This window comes from Arvicola amphibius, chromosome 14 (genome assembly GCF_903992535.2).
Source record: "Arvicola amphibius chromosome 14, mArvAmp1.2, whole genome shotgun sequence".
NCBI lineage: Eukaryota > Metazoa > Chordata > Mammalia > Rodentia > Cricetidae > Arvicola > Arvicola amphibius.
Window position 1 is genome coordinate 3,577,930 of NC_052060.1, and position 26,043 is coordinate 3,603,972.

Sequence of the window (26,043 nt, forward strand, 5' to 3'; positions counted from 1 at the left end):
AGTGGTACTCAGAACTTTTAGTTCTTCTTGCCTGCCTGCTGCTTGCCGTCTTTCCTTGACTGAAGGAAAGACTTCTGTGTTTTAAAGCTGGGCAGGTTCAGGTTGCCCTTCATCATTTCATTAAGGAATGGTCCTGTCCCAAGAGACTGGTTCTGTGACAGTGAGGTCAGTTCCCTATTCCCGTATTCCAGGAAAATAACTGGACGTGAATAAGATTTCTCTCTCCCTCCCCTCCCCCCTTTTCTTTCCGAGACAGATCCTTAATTTCATATAACCCAGGCTAGTTTTGAACTTGCTATGTAGTCGAGGCTAGCCTTGAAGCAACCTTCTGATCCTCCTAGCTCAAGTCCTGGGATTGCAGGTCTACACTAATAGACTCCGGCCATGTAAGTAAGCCTGACAAAGGGATTGATTGTCTCTCCTGGTAGGGAATATTTCTTTTTTATTTTCTTTTATTTATTTCTTAAGTTTTTATGTGCACTAGTGCTTTACTTTGCCTGTATGTACCCATGTGTCCGGTGCCCATGGAGGTCAGTGAAGGGCGGGCAGTACAGCCCTTAGAATTTGAGATAGTCAGTTGCGAACCACCATGTGGGTGCTGGAAATTGAAACCAGGTCCTTTGCAAGAACAGCCAGTGTTCTTAACCACGGAGCCATCTCTGCAACCCTGGTTTTTTCTTTCCACGGCTGCTTCTAATACCATGTGTGAGTTCATGTGTATATCCCGTGCATATCACGGTGCTGCTTCTAATAACATGCATTGAGTTCATGTGTATATCCCATGTGTATCACAAAACTGCTTTTTAATAACATGCTTGAGTTCGTGTGTATGTTCCACGAGTACCACAGAGATGCTTCTACTAATGCGCATTGAGTTCGTGTGAAGATCACATGTGTCTGCTCATTTCATCTGTGGGATGGGATAGGACTCTGCACAGAGGAGTAGAGTGGTGATTGCAGGGACCTACTGTGCAAGAGCACACACAGTGTGGCTACGGTGACACTTGCTTTCTTTCTTTAGTAAGGGACCCAGAGTCTGACCTTACCCTTTGTCTCTCTGGCTACAGGGATTGGGCAATGGCAGAATAGCTGAACCAAGCAGGGCCCAATCAGGGCTTTCTCCTGCATTAATAAGCAGATCCTGGGTTTACAAGGCTGGAAGAACATGTGGCCAGCGGATCGATGGATGATATTTAATTCCTTGTGGGCTCTGAGGCTGGATCACTGATCCTGCGAATTACTCCAACAGTCCGTGAGAACAGGTTTATTCATTTGAGATAGGGGCTTATGTATCCCAGACTGACTCGAACTATGTAGTTGAGGATTATTTTGAAGTCTCGATCCTCCTGCCTCCACTTCCCCTGGGTACACCAATTTATGGGGTGTTGGAGGTTAAATCCAGGAATTCTTGAATGCTAGGCAAGCAGGTTACCAAAGGAGCTTTGTCAACACACCTTTCGTGATCCCGTGAGCTTGAGGTGAGCTTGTCTCTTATCTGAAGTGCTGAATGTAATAGCAGCGAGAAAAAGCCTGAAAGTCGTGACTTACAGGAGGAAGGATTCCTTTGGGATTTGTGGTTGGATGATTGATTTCGCAATAAGATAAAGAAAAAAAATAAATGTTTTTATCTCTGTATGTTTGCGTGTGTACACGCACTTTATCTCTGTATGTTTGAGTGTGTGCACGCGCGTGAGCACCTGCCAGAAGAGACTTTGGGTGCCCTGGATCTGGGGTTCTAAGCAGTTGTGAGCCACCTGGTGTTGGTGCTGGGACCTGAACGCTAGTCCTCTTGTGCAAGAGCAGCACAAACTCTCAACCTTTGAGCGATCTCTTCAGCCTCTGAAAGGTCATAATTAATAGAATTAATGCTAATCATTGGGTTGAGATTCAAGTCCAGATCCCAAAGTCTTAAGTCTTTTACCATAACTGATCTCTGAAACCACTTCCTCGTGAGTAATGCCCTGCGTTTTAAAAATACTGCTTCCTTGTGTCACCTGTCTCTGCTCCCGAAACTGGTTATTGTCCCATTCTGGAATGAGGAACTTCCCTGAGTTCATCGAACACACTAGGACGTGGCTCTTGTGGTGGACACTTCTGAGAGGAATGCTAATCACGCTCATGTACGTGGATTCCGCTCAGCATTGGTATCACCAAGCAACACTGTCCCGAGTTACACTGTGGTTGGCCCTCTCTTCTGGCAACGGGAGCCCGGCTTCAGCCTCAGGGCTGCCTGACACCGAGGCTTGTGTGTTTGCTAGGACAGCAGCCAGCCTCTGGCTAGGGGAGGCCACGAGGAGCTGACGGTCTCTGGCTAGGGGAGGCCACGAGGAGCTGACGGTCTCTGGCTAGGGGAGGCCACGAGGAGCTGACGGTCTCTGGCTAGGGGAGGCCACGAGGAGCTGACGGCCAGGGCGCAGATGTCCTGAGATCTTCAGGCACCAGGGGTCCCAACTCTGAAACTGCGGGGCCTCGGTACCTGAGTAAGGACCTGTGGGAGGTGGAAGGCTGCCTCCAGCCCTGAGAGCTGTAGTGTGGAGGGGCGATGGTGCAGATAGGGACCTCCTCACAGGCAGGGAGTTAAAACAGCAGCCGGATACAGACGTCTAACTGGTTTCAGTTTGAAGTATAAAATGTTCCCTTTGTGACACGGAATGTAATAAACCATCCTCTCGTGTGTGCCCGGGTTGACTGATCTATGACATGGGAAACCACCGAAAGAATGTTCTCTAGCTCGTGGTGTGGCACCCTGATCCGAGCTGAAAGGAAGCGTATTTTAGTGGCTCCACCCAGATTAATATTGGAGTCTTTCTTGCCATTGCAAACTGAGAGGACACTCTGAGGTATGAGCACAGCTATGGACCACAAGCGGTGGCGAGTGGATGCATAATCACAGATATTACTCAAGAATAAACAGGCTCTAAAAGAAAATAAAACAAAAAGGAGATGGACTGGAATTCTTTGGGAAAAGAATTTATAAAATGCATAGTTCTAGAACTGCATAAATGTGAGTAGGGAGATTAATGCAGCTCATATACTAAGTGACCAATTTAATTCTTAAAGAAAAATATAGGCTGGTGTGTAGCTCCATGGTAGAGCTATCATGTGTGAAACCCTGGGTTCCATGCCCTAAACCACAAAACCAAACAAATACAGAAAGAAAGGAAGGAAGATATGCCACCCAGATTACTAATGCAGTCTATCTTACCATTACACACCAAACAGCACATTCAGAGGCACAGCTGTGGAGGAAGCAGGCTCTTCTAGTATTTTGATGGTAACTGTTATAAAATAATCACGCAGATTATTTAATTTGCTATGTAGAACTAAAATGTATTGCAAATTTTGAAACTCTGACATTCAAACACATTTATACTATTTGGCAACGATGTAGGTCAGCTGTTATTGCCCTTTCTTTGGACCACCAGCCCCCAAATAATGACATGGAGACTTGTTATTAATTATTAAACCTTGACCTTAGCTTAGGCTTGTTCCCAACGAGCTCTTATACCTTAAGTTAACTTGTTTATATTAATCTGCATTCTGTTGCTTGGCTCTTTACCTTCACGCAGTACTGTATGTCCAACTCACTGGCTAGCCCCACCTCTCTTGCTCCCAGAGTTCCTCTTCTCTCCCTGGAATTCCCACCTAGCTTCTTCTGCCTAGCTATTAGCTGCTCAGCTCTTTATTAAACCAATCAGAAGGTGCCTTGGCAGAGACACAGCTTCACAGTGTACAAAAAGATTACTCCCACGCTAGTCATTCGTATTTGTAGGTAAATTGTAGGTCAGTGGTAGGGCCCTCGCCTAGAATGTGCAAGTCCTGGGTTCTATCTCTAACACTGGGGCATGGGGAGGAAGAGAGGATGATGTTTAGAAAATGTTTTATGTTATAAAAGCGTTTGCTGTTTTGTATTATTTGAAGATTCTAATAGAGGCAGGTATTTAATATATATTGATTCATTAATATTAGAAAATAAGTCTACTTTTTTTTTCTGGAGGGCCTTTTAGAAGAAGTACATTGAACATGCTCTTTTCCCAACTAGTATTAGGAAATCCTCTTAAAAGTCTCATTGCGAGAGATGGATTAATATTTTAAACCAGCGCCCGGTGACCCTGATGTCCCCTCCCCAATCTGGTTTGTATACTCACATCGCCCAATCACAATTGCTCTGCAAATTTTCCAGTTAGCCCGTAAGAAAACCCAGTGCTCTGAAAGTTCTTCGGATGGTTCATCAGGAGTTGGAGTCCCTCAAATGTCACAGCAGCCTCTAAGCTCACTTCCTTGCAGGCTGTGTTCCTTAGCAATGTAAGGAGAAGAAGAGCTGTTGCCAGGGAAAAGTGAGTTTCTGTTTTTGTTTTAGATGTGTTGTATTTTCAGATGGCGTCTCTGACACGGATTGCAGTGACAGTGGACTATGGAAGTCCAGTACTCTGAGGAGCATCGCACTTCTAGATGTCCTTCACCCCTGATTGACTGGATCTGAACACAAATGATGGTTTTTAAGTTGTTTAGTGACAGCTGCTGGCAACCCCTTCACTTGGGAGTCTGAGACAGAGGAACTTGTGTTGGAGGTTACCCTAAGTTGCATAGTGACGCCCTGTTAACAAGGAAGAGAGAGAGAGAGAACAAAAATTCAGAATAGAACAAAATAGTCAACCAAATTGTGAAGTAGGACAGCAATGCTTCTTCAACCTCAGAAACAGTTTTCTAAGGTTATTCCCAGCCCGTGACTGTCCTAGGGAAAGCTGCGTCCCTGGAGCCTCCCTGTCCCCTCACTGTTACTTATTAACCTTGTGGCTAAGGAAGTCTCTCTTCCTTTAGATTGTTCATATTTACCTATCTATGTGTAGACACCCACATGGCCATGCGGGTGTCAGAGGACAGCTGTGGGAATCCCTTCTCTCTCCACCGTGTGGGGCTCAGGTTGGCAGCAAGCACCTTTACCTGCTAAGCTTTCTGACTAACCCCACTTTCCCATAATTTTATATCCTGAATCTGCCCGTTTCTGCTGTCCAGGTTAAGGCAAGCACTTGACACCAGCCTTCTGAGCTTCTTCACAAAGGTTATCCATTAAGTATTTAGAATTTGTTCATTGACTATCAAAAGAAGGTGTTGGTTATTGGTGCCTGTTTCACAGTCTTTCTCCCTTTTTGGGAATGGAACCTAGGTCCTTGCTCTCTCCAGGAGACTGCTCTACCACTGAACCACAGCTACCTTATTCTCCTTTTATATTTTCAAGGCTATTTGCTTCTTTAATTATCTTTTATCTTGTTTATTGAAAAGGTTGTCGATGAAGAGACGTGTAGGGTTAAGGGCAGGGAAAGGGCTCAGAATTTCTAAGCCCATCTGATGGAAGCATACTCTAGGGACTTCTACACGTTCCATTCCATTGTGTTCCTTCTCACGGGCTCTCACTAGGATGCAATGGCGGTTTTGGTGGACAGAGGCTGGGGAAACAAGAGAGTTTTTATTTCCTGACCACACCCCCTGAAAAATGACTCTAGCGAATGGTTGTAAATGGCCACAGAGAGGCTGAGAAGGTGAAGAGTTTGGGGTTTGGAGGGTGCTAGTTATTCCCATCTTCTTCCTTTTGAAGCTCTGAGGAGGACTCAAGCAGGGCTCCCACTCACAGCCATTGACTAGATGATGTAGTCAGGAGCTGAGGCCGTGTTGTAGTTTGAGTGGTAATTCTCTCCTACATGCTCTGAATAGTTGGTTCCCAGGTGATGACTCATCTTGAGAGATTGAGAGACCCTTGGACTTGGGGCCTATTTACAGACTTGAGGTATAGGAGTAGGCCTCACAGCCTCCTCAGGCACATCATGGATGCTCTGCTTCCTGGAAGGCACCCTGGAGCAAGCAACTGCCTCATCTCCTACATCCATGAAGCCACCCACAGTCACACCCTCCTCTACGATGGATTATCACCAGATAAACCATGAACTCAAATAAATCCTTTCTTCTAGAAGCTGTCAAGAGCCGGTTAAAGTGATGAAGAACTAACTAATACAGAAAGCTGTTGCTGTCATAGAACTGACCATGGCACTTGGGAGGCAGAGGCAGGTAGACTTCTGAGTTTGAGGCCAGCCCGGTCTACAGAGTGAGTTTCAGAACAGCCAGGACTGTTATACAGAGAAATCCTATCTCAAAAAACAGAAGCAAAACAAAGCAAAACAAAACCAAAAAAATTGATCCTATTGTTTTTTTGGTCTTTGGGAGGAATGTGGAGGAATTTAGAATTGTGGGCTAGAGAGGCCCTAACACAGTAGTCAGAGCTTCCTGGGCCATTCTGATAAGTGTTCAGGAGACCATACTATTGCTAGAAAGATGGACACGGTTTGGATTCATGAGGATGCAGAGGCGAAGAACTGGCTGGGAGTGGCAGTGTATGCCTGTGAGCCAAGTTCTTGGAAAGTGGGGGCACCAGGGTTGGGAGTTCAATGTCATCCTTGGCTACATAGCAAGTTGGCCAGCTTGAACTACTCAATGAAATGTCAAAAAAGAGACAAAAGAGAACAATGGAAAGCAAGGAAAACAAACAAAACCAAATACACCTAAAAATAAAGCAGGACTGTAACAGACACTGAGCTAGACGCCATTTATGTTACATCCAGATAAAGAAACAATTTGAGTGCTGTTGCGTTCAGAAGCAATGGACTGATTTGTTCTGTGGAGAACATTGCCAGACAGCACAGAGTTCAGGTTGCCACGTGATTTAGCTAGGGTTCTGGTGAGAATTCTGAGCAGATAGTGGAGAGAAAGAAATGGGGAAGGTGAACAGTTTGATGTGCACAAGACCATGAGTCAAGGTGAAGCTGCAGGAAGGGCAGATAGGGGTTTTACAGAGAAAGCAGCAACAGCTGCAAGGACACACAACAGCTACAAGGACACACAACAGCTGCAAGGAGCACAACTAAGGACTGACTGTGCAGCTTGCTTTGGGACGGTGGGAATGGCGCACGAAAGGCGAGATCTTACCCACTGAAGGCCTCAGGGCATAAAGCTGAAAACGTAGCTGAAAGCCCTAATTTGAAAGCTGCAAAGGAGAGTGCCTCCACCTGGGGGTTGCTTGAAAATAGCTGCCTAGGGAAACTTCCCCGGATGAAGTCACATAGGCCCTTGGATACTGCGGCCACAGTCCAAGTGGGTCAGGCTACATTTCAAGTTGGCAGTAAGAACGTGATGTTATTTTCCATGTAGTACTGGTTTGGCAGGCAAACAAAACTCCAGACTCATGGGCTGATGGAAGTTTACACCAAGGTTACCCAGAGTTGCTGAGGTCTGGCAATATGTAGCAATGCTACATTCTCTGCAGGGAGTTTTTGCGTGAGGGCGCTGTGCATGAAGTTTCAAGAGAGATCCCAGGATGCAGAAGATAGCAGAAATTTGGACTTTTAAGCAGGCACTGAAAAGGCCCAGGCCAAGAGAGAGCACACATGCTACAGGATGCAGGGCTGGAGGGACAGGACTGTACAGACGTGATGGAGCCCGGAAGATGCTGTCTCGGCCCAGATGCTGGGCGTGGAGCTGTTGCAGAGCACTCTGGTTGTCACGGGATTATTGATCACTGCCTTTAGCTAGGTTTCCAGTCAGAATTCTGAGCAGATAGTGGAGAGGAAAAGTGGGGAAGGTGAACAGTTTGATGTGCACAGGACCATGAGTCAAGGTGAAGCTGCAGGAAGGGCAGATAGGGGTTTTGCAGATAAACTTTGGGTTCTGTTTGAATTCTGGTCTTTCTTTAGTCTGCTATTCTTTTGATATTTTTCCATTCCTTTGTTTTAGAATGGATATGTTTGTATCATTGTACACTGGAAGTATGTAACTTGATTATTTGCTTTTCCATGGGCTCTTAGTTAAGGGTTTGTTTTGAGTCTCAGAAGAGACTTTGGACTTCTGAACAGTGTTGGAACTCTAAGTGCACAGGGACTTTTTGGTCCTTATTTACTTTTTATTTCTTCTGATGCATATATATATATATAGCATGCATTTAATATATTATATAAACTAATATAATATATAATATGTGTATATATTTAATATGAGTGTGTGTGTGTGTGTGTGTGCATCCATATGAAGCCAGAGGCTAAGTAGGAATGTTTTCTTTAATCCCTGTCTAACTTACTGTCTGAGGCAGGGTCCCTCACTACACCTAGAGCTCATCAATTGGCTGCACTAGCTGACCAACAAGCCATGACAATCCTCCCGTCTCCTGCCTCACAGCACCAGGGTTACACGTATGTGTTGCCATGCCCAACTATTTATATGATTTCTGACCATTCAAACTCAGGTTCATATTGTTTGAGCAGCAGTTACTTTCTGGACTGAGCCATCCCCCAGCAACCCCGGGGGCTTTTAAAGTTGTCCTGAATACGTGCATACGTCCTGTGTTATGGGACAACCGTAAGGCCATCCAGCTAGGCACAGGATGTTATGGTTTGGATGGGAACTGTGCTCCACGGGCTCATGTGTTTACAAACTTGGTCCACAGCAGGTAGTGCTGTTTCAGGAAATTAAGAAATCTTTAGAAGGTGTGACTTAGCAAGAGGAAGTGGGTCACTGGGAGGCAGGGCTTAAAGAGTTGCAGCCTTGCCCAGCGTCTGGTTGACTTCTTTGCTTTCTGACTGATGACATGATGTGCCCAAGGGTCCTTCTACCCCCACATGGAGCTGCTCACGCTTCCCAGCTTCCTCATCATGGTGAGCTGTGCTATCTCGAGTAGTGAGTCAAACACACTCTTCCTCTCTTGAGTTTCTTCCTTTATGTGTTTTTATCCTGGTGATGGGAAAAGTGACTAGACCAATAAGATCTTTGTGTTACTTTAGGTTTATGGGTGTTTTGCTTGTATGTATGTCTCTGTATTGTGAGCATGCAGTGCTCGAGGAGGCCAGAAGAGGGCACTAGATCCCCTGGAATTGGAATTAAAGCTGTCCCGTGGGTTCTAGAACCCTGTTGTCTCTGGAAGAACACCCAGTGCTCTCAACTGCTGAGCCATCTTTCCAGCCCCAAAGGTCATTATATATATCATGGACAGGTGTGCAACCATTTCTTCAGGATTTAAACATCCCTCTAAAGCTCAGGCAGTAAACAAAACTTCCCTATCTCAGGAAGCTCCTAAAACAGGATTCAGAGGTGTCTCCCAGAATGGATAGAAGCAGAGAGGACTTCTGGGGAGAGGAGACTTTTTGATTTGCTGAGCTGTCTGCAGGCAGTGCAAGGTAACTAATTGTTATCGATGCCCTGGGTGCGGGGGGGGGGGGGAGGGCGGGTTGGTAATGCAGCTGTCTTCGAGTCATCCAAGCTCCAGCAAGGAATCCCAACAAACTCATCAGTTCACTACAGACATTTGTCTCCACAGGAAAGTCACCCAGCATGGTCCTTCTCCACACCTCACCATGGACAGAAGCTGCCCAGCAACAGGACCCATGGGGGTGGTGGGCCCTTAGTGGAGGAAGGGAACACAGAAGGGTGCCCTTCTCATGCGGTTAGCTTGGATGGGAGGGAGCAGCATCAGTGGTGAGGGGAGAACAGAGTCTTCTCATGCAGGTGGAGAGGGCAGTGGGGTGAGTCGTCTTCCAAAAAGGGGGCTTTAAGCTGCTCCCTCTCCATCGCTAGCCAGACAGGAGCTTCTGCTAGCGCTGCAGAGAGCTGATTCCGTAGAATGCAAACGAGGCGGTTTTCGGAAGGGTCAGGGGCTGTGTGTATCTGGAGGTGGGATAATACAGGGAGGGGAGAAGATTCTGGCAGTGAGAGACAGCGCTTGAGCCTCCACCCACCATCCATCAAACACTTACTTTGTGCTAGGTACTAAGCATGGGAGGACTTCGTGCAGAGGCAGAGGGACAGCATAGAGTGAGAGAGTGAGCGTGCTCACGCACGCACGCACGAGACCCAGGAAATAGATTTGGGGACGTACCTGGAGGAAATAACCTTTGAGCTGAGCTGGAAGGGTGATTAAGAGGCTTGTGATGGGGCTGGAGGGATGGCTTTGTGGCTTGAGAGCATATGGCTGCTCTTCCAGAGGACCCAGGTTTGATGGCTCACAAGAGTTTGTAACCCCAGTCCCTGGGTATCTGGCACCATTTTCTGGTTTCCTTGGGCACCATATGAATGTAGCACACAGACATACATTCAGATAAACACTCATACACACAAAATAATAAATAAAACCCCTCTCCCCCCCCAAAAAAAAAAGAGAAAAGAAAAGAAATCAAAGAGTCTTGTGGGTGGCTCCATTCAGGAAGGCTTTCCACAAGAGTACAGGGCATGGGCACAGGTTTGGCGGCATGAGAAAGTATGATATACCACAGCAAAGTCAGCGTGCCAAGGATAGCATGGCATGCCTTGGTATCCGAAAAGCGGTGAGAATTCGCCGAATGCTCTAATCTGGAGAGATTTGAACTTTTCAAGAGTTACCCTGGAAGCAGAGCTGAGGAGGGTTGGAGTGAGGCCCGGGAGCAGGGGTGGGGGAGCACCTGCGGCAGGACCAGATGATGTGAATGAGGCCTAAAGCAGTGTGGAAGGGGACCAGGCATTCTTAGAAATAAGCAGACTGACCAGACATCTGGTTTGCAGCCAAGGGAAGTGGAGCCTGGTTTGGGGCACTGGGTGGATGGCAGTGCTCTTTGTGGCGCACGGGAAGCCTGGTTCTTCCATCTGTCTGCCTCCAGGCTCCATCCTTGCCCTTTGGAGATTCTGCACAGTTCCCCTTCTCTGGTCTCCATGGTAGGATGTTTCCTGTGGTCATTCCCTGGGGATTTGTAGCTCTCCGAGGCTCTGTTTTCCAACCCTGTCTCACTGCCGCTCCTGGGACACAGAGGAAATGTTATTTGCTAGTGTAATGACTGGTGGGCTTTCAGGCAGCAAGGAGAGGGAGGGCTCCCGTCCCTAGTGCGCCCGCCCCCACTCTGGTGTCGCTCAGCAGCACCTGATGTGGGCGAGATCCAGTATGCGCAGAAATGAATAAGACCCAGTCTTTACTGGAAGGTGGGGGTGCTCACAAAGGTTGCTTTTTAGTTTATTTCAAATTTGGGCCACAGTATATTTGAAGTCAACAGGAAAAGGTGCTAGAAGTGGAGACGCTGAGAAGACGGGCTCCTGGACCCCTGTAGGGCCCGGGTCTACCCTTGTTCCTGGGGTTCATCTTGAGGACAGTTTCTGGTCAGCTAACTAAGCATCCTGTTTGTTCCTGTGCTCCCTCTGCCCCGCCTGGTGATTAGCTGTAGGGCATTGTCGACTCCATTGTTGGTGTGGTAATTTCCCACCTGTCTGGGTGGAAATCCTTGTGCAGCGCGAACTGTACCAAGGGGGTAACACAGAATCGGATGTTACAGACCCCAGTGTGGACGAGACTTGAGGCTAACTTGCTGGACAGATGGAGCAGCAACTATCCTTAAGACTTCCTGTCAACACTGGTGCCTGGAGCACACAGACATTTAACACTGCAAAATCACCCGTCTTTAAGTTTTCTTTCCTCCCTTATTTGTTGGGTGGGAACATGTCCTGGAGCCCCAATTCTCATTTCTACAAAGTAGGGTGAGATGGTCCACTTTCCTGGGATTGTCTTATGATCTAGGTGGGTTAATCTATGGAGTACTTGGCACACAATAGGTCCTCCGCAGCCACAGGAATGCACACACTTCTTAGGAACAGCAATTAAGAATGTAAGGTGTGGCTTCTCCTGTAATGACCATGCTGCAAGGCGAGAGCCACGACTAAGATTTATAGAACAGATCGTGAATGACTTCACTCAATTTGATAAGAAAAAGAACTTAAAAGCTGATTTTAGAGTGCAGGGGATACTAAAAGTGATCCTCGTGGCAAAAAGGTTTAGACTCTGAGGTGTGGTACCACTTACCTAACATTGCAGAGTGAGTCAGGGACAGCACCCAGACTTATACCTGGGAAGCTGATAGTGAGGTCATTTCTCTTTTCATTGAGCTGCCCCCCAAAAGCGGTGAGAGACAACTTGGGCAATGTTCAGATTCTCATTTCTGACACCTCCTACAGCCCATAATCCTACCCCAGGCATTTGAAACAGGTTCCCGGTTTCGGGCTTCCACCTAGGCTTCTCAGCAGGGGCTGTCCAGGAAACCCCTTCTATGTGAAGCAGGTGTGGGCGTGGGAAGGCTCCTTGGAGATGAATCACCGCTGCCGCCTCCTTGGTGAATCACGCTCGCTCGGGGCTTGGGAACAGCTTGCTGGTGGACCTGAGCTACATTGCAATGATAAATCTCCACCACTAGAAGGCAGAAAAGGGACAGGCAAAACCGGAGCCGGCCACGGCTGGCACTCAGAGCTTGGGAGGGGGTGGATGGAATGTGAGGGCCCAGCTGGGCCTGGATGTGGGCAGTCAGTGCCTGGGATGCCCCACCGCCTGCTTCTGTCCTGGATTCTCTGCTGGAGAATGTCAGAACAGATTGGGGTGGGGGGGCGGCGAGGAGAGCTGGGGTGGGGTGGGCTCATCCACATGGTGTGTGTTATCTGTCCTGACCTTCTAAATGCAGATGCTCAAGGTCACACAGAAAATCAGAGGCAAGTCGGTTTGCTTTTGGAAGTTTCAGGAGCATAGCCATTGGATGGGGCACAAATGTCTCCATGTCTGAGATGAGACGCCTGACTGTGGACAGCCCCCTCTTTCATCTTGTCCCGTCTCCCGGTTCCTCTGTCACTATTATGTTCTCATGGATCCATTCCCCCAATCTCTTTTTTCCTTGACTCTTCCACCTGACTGTTTCTCTGCCCTCTTTGTCAGCCTCCATCCCTGTCCTCTGGGGACTTGGGTCCTTTTCTGGGTGCCTGTGGCAGGATGTTTCCTGTGGTCACTCCTCAGGGATTTGTAGCTCTCAGAGGCTCTGTTTTCCAACTCTGTCTCATTGCTGCTCCTGGGACTCAGAGGAGACGGTATTATTTACTGGCGTGTTCAGTGGTGTGCTTCCAGGCAGGCAGCAAAGAGAGTCCCCTGGCTCCTACCTACCCACTAGCCCCAGTGACCTCTGTTGCCAGTCAGCAGCCATAAACGCTGGGAGGCACCTGGTGTGGGCGAGATTCTGTGCTCATGCAGAAATGAATAGGACCCAGTATTCATCAGTGAGCTCACCACAAGGCCAGGGTGAGAGAACGCGAGTGCACAGTGGATCTGTGTAAATAAGAAGACGCTCAGGACAGAGGGAGGGCACTGGGAGTGCAGCGTATGTGCCAGGACAGGTAGCAATGGAGTCTAGCTCTGTGAGAGGAGCCCTTTCAAGTGGCCTTCAAAGGGTAGATGGGATCTCAGGAGAAGGAGACACACGCGGGAGTGTGGGCAGATTCTGAGCAGGGCCATCAGCGAAGCCAAGGGCCTTGGTTTCACCACGTGTTTGTACACTTGTTCAGACAGCGAGGACTGTCAGGGAGGCTGGAAAGCAGTGGGTGTTAGCGCGTAGGGTGTTTCCCTGTGCACTTAGCACGCAGGGTGCTTCACTGTGCACTTTACGGAAGAGACACCATGTAGTTTCTGAGTGGAGAGGGATTTAATGTGAATAAAGTAAAGTCACTGTGAGTGGCAGGACTTTGTTCCCCGTGGGCTCCTCCCCAGGGTGGAAAGTTTTTACCGCTACCTAAAGTAGATTGTGAAGGGAAGGGAAGCATCATGAGGAGTGGAGGAGGGGGACACTCAGGTGCCTTGGGGAGGTGGGGGGACACTGGGTGCCTTTGCAAAGACAGAGAAGAGGACACTAAGGAGCCACGACCCACTTTATCTGTGCTCTGCAGCTGGTTGCCATAGTGACTCCGAATCAGAGACCTGGGGGTCTGATTCTGCGCGCTCACAGGTTTCCGTGGTGTCACCATCCTCCCTCCGTGCTGCCTGGTGAGGGGCTCCACGCTGGCACTTGTGGGTTGGGGTTTCCGGCTGCTGCTCTGGCCTTGGGGAGCAGCAGGGTGTGCCTCTGAGTCACCACCTGGGCATCTGGGCCTGGAACCATGTGAGTCACCCAGCACAGAGGGAGCAGAGAGAGGGTGCCTGATGTCTGCAGGGGGAAGAGAGCTGGGCCCACAGGAAGGGCGGTGCCCAAGTGGGGGGATGGGATAAAGGGCAGAAGGGGGGCAGTCTTGAGGTCAGCTCTTTCCTGAAGACCCCTCCCTTGGGCCCAGTTGAAGGACACAGTGTCCTTCTCCATGGAGAAGACACCTTGGGGGGTGGTGAGGGCCATGGCTGGGTCCAGGCCCCTGTTTTCAGCTCTGGATAGAGGAATCACGCCCACCCATTCACCTATCTGTAGAAGGAAGAAGAGGAGGTTCATGTCTCCCTTTTTTTTTCTTTTGCATCCTACAGAGACTGCTGCTCACTGCATCTGGGTCTGGTACAGAACCATAGCCCTTGCTCATTTTGAAGTAGTTTAAACAAACCCAGCCGCCTCACTAGCTCTTTAAGAGGGATTCTGGTGCCAGGCTTTTAAAACAAAACAAAGCAAACAACAAAAGATTTCTTAGACCTCCTGACATCCTCCTCTAGATGTCTCCAGCTGCTCTTTTGAACCCCAGCTTTCTAGGGTGCCTGGACAGCTTCTCTCTGTCTCTTTCTATCTCTCTTACACACACACACACACACACACACACACACACACACACGCCACACCACACACCACACATATCCATGAGCACAGGCTGTGAAGTTCCCACCCACCCTATGTCCCCGCATCTTCTGACACAAGAGGAAACTGTGACTCACAGGCATAATATGAGAACCAGGCTTGGAATGAGTCTCTAGGCCCCAGAACAAAAGCTGCCTCCCCTCATTCCTGACCAGGCTCCCCTTCCTCACAATCCCTATGTTTCCATGTTGAGGCCCAGATGAGCTCAGGGATGCCCTTAGCTGGAACTGGAGGCTCCTCCAGCTGGTGCTGAGGCCGGTGCTGTCTAAGAGGGATGGGCCAAGAGGAAGTGTGTGGGGTGGCAGGAGGCCAGGTTTTATCAAGATCAGGTTGGGACAGGTTCTGTTTCCCAAAAATGACAAACTGGAGGTCAGTAGGGCTTGCATATAAATCCCTACCCCGAGTGTCTTGGCCGCTGTATTCCCTCCTGGGTCTCTCCACCTCCTGGTCTGGTGAGTACCTCTGTCCTGCACAGGACCTGGGTTTCGATCTTTGTTCCACTATCTCAATCCTTGTTCTTGCGGTTTTCTCTGGCTTCCTAGTGGGACTTCCCATTTGAAGAGACCCTCTGTGAAGTTTTGGATGGAAGGACCTTCCCCAGAATCCCCTGCGAGGCTTTAGGTTACCCTGTGGCCTGTTCTCTCATCTCTGGGTCTGAGGTCTCTGCTTCTTAGTTTAGATATGTCTGACTAGGGCCTCATTTTTGGGGTTTAGGCCTAGGAGTAGGCCATGCATATGTGGGGGTGAAGGCGGATGTAACTGCCATGGAGCATATCTGAAATCCTCCACTCAGGAGACTGAGGTAGGAGAGTCATGAGGTCAGGGTCTGACTGGGCTGCACAGTGAGATGTCGCAAAAGCAGTCAATACTGGAATCCATTAGGAATAAGAAGCCAGAGACAGGGTCTCAGTGCTTAGCCCCGCCTGGGTCCCGTGCCTCGTGTAGCAGCAGAGCCTTGCCCAAGGCTGCTTACTGTGCTGTTCTAAGCGGGTGAGGGTGGGGCTTGCGGAGGCAGGGAACTTTCCCTGCCTCCAGCATTGGCTCCTCTGGCTTACCCTGGAACCCACCCAATATTCTTAGAGGAATTTGGAAAAAGTGACCTCTGAACTCTGACCTCATCTCTTCAGCTTCTAGCCCGATCCCAAGACACTGGGCATTTAATATTTTTTAGTTTTAACCCCAACAGAATCCTTCTTGATGGGGAGGGTGTTCGGTTGTCTCCATCCTGCTACCTGTCTGCAAAGAACCAGCATGTGCTACACAGCGCTCAGCCTGTCACGCTAGGAGAGGAAGCATTCCTGCCTAAGGGAGCGTCCCTTTAGATGGCAGAGACTCTGACTTCAGGAGACTAGGGTCTATGAAAGCTTTGACCCTTGCATAGAGCCTCATACTCTTGGACTGTTCCCATGGCTGCTGCCAAGCAATCCCCGGAGCCCATGGACACATTTATGCTCTACATTCCTGGCACAGACAGGAGTCAAACTGAGCTTCTAGACATCCTGCAGCCTCCTCCCATCCCCCTCTCTGCCTCCTGTAGACACTCGAGTAGACAGGACTCCCCGAAGAGGTGTGTCCCTAGAATACAAGGTTCTGCTTTAGGTGACTCCAGACCGCAGGAAAGGTTTAACATCTGAGAGCAGTGTGAAGTGGCTGTGTGAACCCTGCTCCTTAGGGAGACCACTTCCAGAGCAGGATGCAGGCATTGCCTTGCCATTCCGAGAGGGTATGCGGAGTAGAGCAGAAGCAGACCTTGTAGACTGGACTTGAGGCCCCAAGTTCCTCGATGGTATTCTTTTGTGTCTCTAGACTCAAGATGTCCAGTCCACTGGAAGAGGCTCTGGCTGTGATGGTCTCCACCTTCCACAAGTACTCCGGTCAAGAGGGTGACAAGTTCAAACTCAGCAAGGGGGAGATGAAGGAGCTTTTGCATAAGGAACTGCCCAGCTTTGTGGGGGTAAGTGAGGCAGGCCAGGAGGGGAGCCTAGGGGGGAGGCAGGGAGCGGGAGGAGGACACACAGGGTAAATCCTGGTGCTCGTGCCAGGGTGGGGCTGAGGATCTCCGCATCAGCTTCCACTCCCTGGTCCCTGGGGTGGCAGTTAGTCTATGTGTGAATGGACGTATCAAGGGCTAGCCCCTTCAGTATTCCTGAGCACACTGCTGTGGGGGGCTTCAGAGTCCATTGGTAGAATCTTGTTATTTGCTAGTTGAATAGTCCAGAACTCAGAGATGGGAGGCGGCTGGCCCAAGGTCACACAGGGGTATTACTAGGGCATTAGTTTCTCCTTTTATTTTACACATTTGTATGACAGCCAAGAAAGCATACAGAAAGAATGGATTCCAGCTAAGACATGCACCCTGGGGCATTTGGCAGCGAGGTGCAGCTAGGTCTCAATTTGCTTCTTGTCTTGAACAGACTTACGGATAATCCTAGAGAGTCAGGTCTCAGGCCTTAATATGAGGCAAGGCTTACTTTTTTTTTTCCATTTCGGGTTAATTCTCTCCTATTGTTTTGGCTGGTATTAAAAAGTTTGTCTTTGCCGGGCGGTGGTGGCACACGCCTTTAATCCCAGCACTCGGGAGGCAGAGGCAGGCGGATCTCTGTGAGTTCGAGACCAGCCTGGTCTACAAGAGCTAGCTCCAGGACAGGCTCTAAAGCTGCAGAGAAACCCTGTCTTGAAAAACAAAAAACAAAAAAAAAAAGTTTGTCTTTTCTGAATTCAGCCAGCTGATGTAGGGGGCAGTAAGCTTTGATTTTTCTCATCATCAAGATGAAGCTGGGATCTAGCAGAGATTAGAGTTCATACCTAGTCTGAGGAACACCCAGCACCCAGCATCCCCCACTCCAGCAAGCATGCTGGATTGAGACAGGGTTTCTCTGTAGCTTTGGAGCCTGTCCTGGAACTAGCTCTTGTAGACCTGGATGGCCTCGAACTCACAGAGATCCACCTGCCTCTGCCTAGGGAGTGCTGGGATTAAAGGCGTGCGCCACCACCGCCCAGCAATGCAGGAGACTCTTACATCATAGTCTGTCTGTTCTTCCTCATTGGGCCTTCTTGGTACCTCATGGGGTCTCCTGCCCAGTGTGCACCTGGCTGCCCAGTGGGGAGGGGACGCTGGATACTAATGTAAAGGGGAGGTTTTGGCTGTGGGTCGAGCAGGAGCTTGGTGATAACTCCACTCCCTGCCTCTTTCAGGAGAAGGTGGATGAGGAGGGACTAAAGAAGCTGATGGGCGACCTTGATGAGGACAGTGACCAGCAGGTGGACTTCCAGGAGTATGCTGTGTTTCTGGCACTGGTCACCATCATGTGCAATGACTTCTTCCAGGGGTCCCCAGCCCGGCCCTGAAGCAGAGCGCTCCACGCCCATAGGGCTCTTTACTTTTTAAATTTTGTACTAAATAAACTTTTGTTTCTTCATTTGTGGACAACATCGTAATGACTCAGTGATGCTCTGAGCCCTGGGTGGATCAGTTAAAGGGCTGGAGACAGAAAGTGCTCTGGTTTCCGACACCTTCTGCTCTCCGACTCCTCTGAGGTCGAAGGGTCTACTCTTTGGGAGTTCACAAAATGAGATTGGGGAATTGAGGTATGCTGGTAACATTTTATTTTGCTAAGAAAGATATTTTAAAAGGCAGGTTGGGTATGGTAGTATAACCTTTAATCCCAGCACTCAGGAGGCAGGGCCAGGGGGCAGAGGCAGGACATGGGCAGAGGAAGAGGCAGGGACAGGGGGGAGGGGACAGAGGCAGGGGCAGGGGGCAGAGTCAAGGGCATGGGCAGAGGCACTGGGCAGAGGCAGGGGACAGAGGCAGAGGCAAGGACAGTGGGCAGGGGCCAGGGGTGGGGCAGGGGCAGAGGCAAGGACAGTGGGTAAAGGCAGGGGGCAGGCAGCAGAGGCAGCAGGTCTACAGAGTTTGAGGCCAAACTCTGGTCTACATAGTAAGACCCTAACTCAAAACCAAACCAAAACAAAACAAAACACACAAACCCCCCCAAACCACAAAAAGACAAATACCACCTACAACTACAATCATTTCTCCTCCCTCCCCAGTTTCAACAGAGAAGGGAGGATATAATCTCAGAACATAGCACAGCCCTTAACGTTTGGGACTGAGGGGTGAGTGGTCCCAAGAGCGGCTCAGGGAGCAGTGCTGGCCTAGCCAGCCCCGAGTTTCATTAAGGGCTCCTTGTCAGATCCCAGGCCCGGGGCCGGGTTCTCATTTTCAGAAAGCATCATTATCCTACCCACTTTCAAGTTGGCTAGCTCAGTTCTGAGTTCACTCTCTCCCTGTTGATCTCTGCTAAAACCTCTTAGGAGCCAGCTCAAGCAAGAATTCTTATTTTCTGCCATTTCCCCTAAAACTGTAACCTAAGCTGGAATATATCCTACATCCTATGGCAGCCAGGTGATAGTTGAGCACATGGATTACCAGCTTTCCAGCCTATAAACACCAGGCCCTACAGTTCACTCTTTCTTATCTCTGTCCAATTTTATCTTTTAATTTACTATTCTTGAAAGGTTTTGATAGCTACTGGATTTTGTACCAGTCATACAAGCATTCGGAAGTTACGCAAGGCCCGATCTGTGATGACTTAACTAAATTTAACATTTGAACATTAGACGTCTTGGTGGTCAGTACAAGTTTGGTTCAGTGACTTAGATGTCCTCCTAGCTACCTGTTGCTGTAGAATGAACCACTCTGAGATATGCTAGGTGAAAACATACATTTATATCTCCAATGGGTCTGTGGGTAGGCTGGAAATGGTTGGGGTGTCTTGGGCAGTAGCAGGTGGAAGTTGGGGTTACCATCCCTCAAGGGGCTCGCTCAGCGTGCTTTGCGCTTGGTGTTAGTTGTGTGGCTAGAGCTCAGACAGAACCATCCGTGTGCTGCTAGGTTTATGTCAGTTTGACACAAAGCGCTGTCATCTGAGAGGAGAGAACCTATTTTCTTAGTTAGTGATTGATGGGGAGGGCCCAGCCTATTGTGGGCAGGGCTGCTCCTGGGCTGGTGGTCTAGGGTTCTATAAGAAAGCAGGCTGAGCTCATTCTGAGATTCCTGGAGGCAGGATCGCCATTTTCAGACCGAGGTCAAGTCTGCAGGAGGATCCATCATTCTTTGGGGACACCAAACACCTCCGCGCTCCTTTTGAAGGAAGAGATGGGCAGGCGCCAATGCAGGAGCTCCTCCAACAACATGAAAGGCAACATGACATCACCACAAGCCAGACATCCCGAAACAACAAGAATTGAACACCCTACCCCAGAAGATATAGAAGAAACCGACATTAAACAGTACTTTATAAAAATAATAGAGGACCTTAAACAGGAGGTAAAAAACTGCCATAAAGAAATGGAGATGACAAACAAAAAGGTAGACGAAATAAATAAATCTCTCAAAGATACCCAAGAAAAACAAGAAAAACAAGAAAAAGCAATCAAACAGGTAAGGGAAACAGTACAAGACCTGATAAATGAAATGGAGGTATTGAAGAAAACACAATCTGAGGGACGACTGGAAATGGAAACTCTGAGTAAACGAACAGAAACTTCAGAGACAAGTATTTCCAACCGAATACAAGAGATGGAAGAAAGAATCTCGGACTCTGAAGATACTATAGAGGAAATAAACTCACAGATTAAAGAACTAAACAAATCTAACAAATTCTTAACACAAAACATTCAGGAAATCTGGGACACCATGAAAAGACCAAACCTAAGAATAATTGGGGTAGAAGAAGGAGAAGAATTACAACTCAAAGGCCCAGAAAACATATTCAACAAAATTATAGAAGAAAACTTCCCCAACCTAAAGAAGGATGTTCCTATGAAGGTACAAGAAGCCTACAGAACACCAAATAGACTGGATCAAAAGAAAGCATCCCCACGCCATATAATAATCAAAACACAAAACATACAGAATAAAGAACAGATATTAAGAGCTGCAAAGGAAAAAGGTCAAGTAACATATAAAGGGAAACCTATCAGAATTACACCTGATTTCTCAATGGAAACCATGAAAGCCAGAAGAGCTTGGATAGATGTGCTACAGACACTTAGGGAACATGGATGCAAGCCTAGACTATTATACCCAGCAAAGCTTGCATTCACCATTGATGGAGAAAACAAGATATTCCAGGACAAAAACAGATTTAAACAATACGCAGCCACAAATCCAGCCTTGCAGAAAGTAATAGAAGGAAAATCACAAACCAAGGAGTCCAACAACGCCGACAATAACTCAGGCATCTAGCGACCCTTCACCAGCACAACTAGAAGAAGGGAAACACACAAACTCTACTACTAAAAATGCCTGAAGTTAACAACCACTGGTCATTAATATCACTTAATATCAATGGACTCAATTCACCTATAAAAAGGCACAGGCTAAGAGACTGGATACGAAAACAGAATCCAACATTTTGCTGTTTACAAGAAACACACCTCAACCACAAAGACAGGCACCTACTCAGAGTAAAGGGTTGGGAAAAGGTTTATCAAGCAAATGGCCCTAAGAAACAAGCGGGTGTGGCCATACTAATTTCCAACAAAGTTGACTTCAAACTAAAATCAATCAGAAGAGATGGAAAGGGACACTTTATACTCATAACAGGAAAAATCCTTCAGAATGAAGTCTCAATCCTGAATATCTATGCCCCTAATATAAAAGCTCCCACTTATGTAAAAGAAACACTTCTAGAACTCAAGGCAGCCATCAAACCACACACACTAATAGTTGGAGACTTCAACACTCCTCTCTCACCAATGGACAGGTCAATCAGACAGAAACCTAACAGAGAATTGAAAGACTTAATGGAGGTAATGAACCAAATGGACTTAACAGACATCTATAGAACATTCCACCCAAATAGGAAAGAATATACCTTCTTCTCTGCGGCTCATGGAACCTTTTCGAAAATTGACCATATACTTGGCAACAAAGCAAACTTCCACAGTTACAAAAAAATATTAGTAACCACCTGTGTCTTATCGGATCACCATGGATTAAAATTAGAATTCAACAACAATGCTACCCCCAGAAGGCCCACAAACTCATGGAAACTGAACAGTCAACTACTGACCCACACCTGGGTCAAGGAAGAAATAAAGAAAGAAATTAAAGTCTTTCTTGAATTTAATGAAAACAAAGACACAACATACTCAAACCTATGGGACACAATGAAAGCAGTGCTAAGAGGAAAGTTCATAGCACTAAGTGCCCACTTAAAGAAAACGGAGAAAGCACTCATTGGTGACTTAACAGCACACCTGAAAGCTCTGGAAAAAAAAGAAGCAGACTCACCTAGGAGAAGTAGAAGACTGGAAATAATCAAACTGAGGGCAGAAATCAACAAAATAGAAACACAGAAAACAATCCAAAGAATCAATGAAACAAGAAGCTGGTTCTTGGAGAAAATCAACAAGATTGACAAACCCTTAGCCAAACTAATCAAACGGCAGAGGGAGAACACGCAAATTAACAAGATCAGAAATGAAAAGGGGGACATAACCACAGACACAGAGGAAATTCAGAAAATCATTAGATCTTACTACAAAAGCCTGTATGCCACAAAATTGGAAAATGTAAAAGAAATGGACAGTTTTTTAGATAAATACCATATACCAAAGTTAAACCAGGACCAGGTAAATGCTCTAAATCGTCCTGTTAGTCGCGAAGAATTAGAAACTGTTATCAGAAACCTCCCTACCAAAAAGAGCCCAGGACCAGATGGTTTCAATGCGGAATTCTACCAGAACTTCCAAGAAGACCTAATACCTATACTCCTTAAGGTATTTCATAATATAGAAACACAAGAGTCACTGCCAAATTCCTTCTATGAAGCTACAGTTACCCTGATACCTAAACCACACAAAGACTCAACCAAGAAAGAGAATTACAGGCCAATCTCACTCATGAACATGGACGCAAAAATTCTCAATAAAATACTGGCAAACCGAATCCAAGAACACATTAGAAAAATTATCCATTACGATCAAGTAGGCTTCATCCCAGAGATGCAGGGCTGGTTCAACATACGAAAATCTATTAATGTAATCCATCATATAAACAAACTGAAGGAAAAAAACCATATGGTCATCTCATTAGATGCTGAAAAAGCATTTGACAAAATTCAGCACCCTTTTATGATAAAGGTCTTGGAGAGATTAGGGATACAAGGGTCATTCCTAAATATAATAAAAGCTATTTACAGCAAGCCGACAGCTAACATCAAATTAAACGGAGAGAAACTCAAGGCTATCCCACTAAATTCAGGAACACGACAAGGCTGTCCACTCTCTCCTTATCTCTTCAATATAGTGCTTGAAGTTCTAGCAATAGCAATAAGACAACATAAGGGAATCAAGGGGATTCAATTTGGAAAGGAAGAAGTTAAACTTTCATTATTTGCAGATGATATGATAGTATACATAAGCGACCCCAAAAACTCCACCAAAGAACTCCTACAGCTGATAAACTCCTTCAGTAACGTGGCAGGATACAAGATCAACTCCAAAAAATCAGTCGCCCTCCTATACACAAAGGATAAGGAAGCAGAGAGGGAAATCAGAGAAGTATCACCTTTCACAATAGCCACAAATAGCATAAGATATCTGGGAGTATCGCTAACCAAGGAAGTGAAGGATTTATTTGACAAGAACTTTAAGTCTTTGAAGAAAGAAATTGAAGAGGATACCAGAAAATGGAAGGATCTCCCCTGCTCGTGGATTGGGAGGATCAACATAGTAAAAATGGCAATTCTACCAAAAGCAATCTATAGATTCAATGCAATCCCAATCAAGGTCCCATTAAAATTCTTCACAGAGATTGAGAGGACAATAATCAACTTTATATGGAAAAACAAGAAACCCAGGATAGCCAAAAAAATCTTATACAATAAAGGTACTTCTGGAGGCATTACCATCCCTGACTTCAAACTCTACTACAGAGCTACAGTATTGAAAACGGCTTGGTATTGGCATAAGAACAGAGAAGTTGACCAATGGAATCGTATAGAAGACCCGGATCTTAAACCACAAACCTATGAACACCTGATTTTTGATAAAGGAGCCAAAAGTACACAATGGAAAAAAGAGGGCATCTTCAACAAATGGTGCTGGCATAACTGGATGTCAACCTGTAGAAGAATGAAAGTAGATCCATATCTATCACCATGCACAAAACTCAAGTCCAAATGGATTAAAGACCTCAATATTAATTTGAACACATTGAGATTGATAGAGGAGAAAGTGGGAAGTACTCTACAACAAATGGGCACAGGGAACCGTTTCCTATGCATAACCCCAGCTGCACAGACTTTAAGGGCAACATTGAATAAATGGGACCTCCTGAAGTTGAGCAGCTTCTGTAAAGCAAAGGACATTGTCACTAAAACACAAAGGCAGCCTACTGACTGGGAAAAGATCTTCACCAACCCTGCAACTGACAAAGGTCTGATCTCTAAAATATATAAGGAACTCAAGAGACTAGACGGTAAAATGCCAATTAACCCAATTAAAAAATGGGGCGATGAACTGAACAGAGAATTCTCAACAGAAGAAGTTCGAATGGCCAAAAGACACTTAAGGTCATGCTCAACCTCCCTAGCTATCAGGGAAATGCAAATCAAAACAACTTTGAGATATCATCTTACACCTGTCAGATTGGCTAAAATCCAAAACACCAATAATAACCTTTGCTGGAGAGGTTGTGGGGTAAGGGGCACACTCATCCATTGCTGGTGGGAATGCAAACTTGTGCAACCACTTTGGAAAGCAGTGTGGCGGTTTCTCAGGAAATTCGGGATCAACCTACCCCAGGACCCAGCAATTCCACTATTGGGAATCTACCCAAGAGATGCCCAATCATACAACAAAAGCATATGCTCATCTATGTTCATAGCAGCATTATTTGTAATAGCCAGATCCTGGAGACAGCCTAGATGCCCTTCAGTGGAAGAATGGATGAAGAAACTGTGGAATATATACATGCTAGAATACTACTCAGCGGTAAAAAACAATGACATCTTGAATTTTGCAGGCAAATGGATGGAAATAGAAAACACTATTCTGAGTGAGGTAACCCAGACCCATAAAGATGAACATGGGATGTACTCACTCATATTCGGTTTCTAGCCATGATTAAAGGACATCGAGCCTATAAGTTTGGGATCCTTGAGAAGATAATAAGAAGGTGAACTCCCAAAAAAGATATAGTAATCCTCCTGGATATTGGAAGTAGACACGATCGCCAGGCAAAATTGGGAACTTGAGGGTTGGGCAAGACTGGGCCAAGGGAAGATGGGGAGAGAAAAGTGTGAAGGGGAGAGCGGGGGGAGCTCGGAGGAATGGGGTGCTTGGGATATAGGAAGGGTGGATATGAGAGCAGGGAAGCATATATCTGAATTTAAGGAGCTACATGAGGGTTGTCAAGAGACTTGACCCTAGAGGGGTTCCCAGGTTTCCAGGGAGACACCCCCAGTTAGTTCCTTGGGCAGCTGAGGAGAGGGAGCCTGAAAAGGCCAGTTCCTATAGCCATACTGATGAATTTCTTGCATATCACCATAGAACCTCCACCTGACGATAGATGAAGAAAATGACAGAGCCCCACCTTGGAGCACCGGACTGAGCTCCCAAGGTCCTGATGAGGAGCAGAAGGAGAGAGAACATGAGAAAGAAAGTCAGGACCGTGAGGGAACCTCCAGCTGGCGACAGATGGGGAAGGTGACTGAGCCCCACATTGGAGCACTGGACTGAGCTCCCAAGGTCCCGATGAGGAGCAGAAGGAGCGAGAACATGAGGGAGAAAGTCAGGAACGAGAGGGGTGCGTTCACTCATGGAGACGGTGGGACAGAACTAATGGGAGATCACCAACTCCAGTTGGAATGGGACTGATGGATCATGCGACCAAACCCGTCTCTCTGAGTGTGGCCAACAGCGGGGGCTGACTGAGAAGCAAAGGACAATGGCTCTGGGCTCTGATTGTTCTTCATGGACGGGCTCTGTGGGAGCCTTCTCAGCTTGGTCGATCACCTTCCTGGACCTGGGGGGAGTTGGGAGGACCTTGGTCTTAGCATAGAGTGGGGAACCCTGATGGCTCCTTGGCCTTGAGAGGGAGGGAGGGGAGGTATGGGTGGAGGGGAGGGGAGGGAAGGGGGAGAAGGAGGGGAGAGAAAGGGGAGAAGGAGGGGAGGGAGGGGGGAGGAGGAGGGAAGGAGATGGAAATTTTTAAATATAAAAAAAAATAAACCATGAGGAAAAAAAAAAAAAAAAAAAAAAAAAAAAAAAAAAAAAAAAAAAAAAAAGAAAGCAGGCTGAGCAAGTCGTGAGGAGCAAGGTGTGTGAAGGGAGGCAGTAAGCAGCTCCCCTCCATGGCCTCTGCATCCGTCCCTGCCTCCAGGATCCCACCCTGTTT

The 26,043-nt window shown here is 47.2% G+C and overlaps 1 protein-coding gene across 3 annotated transcripts; it reads left to right on the forward strand.

Moving 5' to 3' along the window:
• Positions 1-256: 256 nt before the first annotated feature.
• Positions 257-18,057, forward strand: S100a2 (S100 calcium binding protein A2). Of its 3 annotated transcripts, none has more exons than XM_038311881.1 (3): positions 257-386; positions 16,437-16,584; positions 17,826-18,057. In XM_038311881.1, exons 2-3 carry the CDS (start codon positions 16,444-16,446, stop codon positions 17,976-17,978), a joined length of 294 nt encoding a protein of 97 aa, XP_038167809.1. In that variant the 5' UTR covers positions 257-386; positions 16,437-16,443; the 3' UTR covers positions 17,979-18,057. The 3 variants fall into 3 exon arrangements, with proteins under 3 accessions (XP_038167809.1, XP_038167808.1, XP_038167810.1); XM_038311880.1 differs by lacking the exon at positions 257-386 and adding an exon at positions 6,739-6,966; XM_038311882.1 differs by lacking the exon at positions 257-386 and adding an exon at positions 8,630-8,696.
• Positions 18,058-26,043: the final 7,986 nt, after the last annotated feature.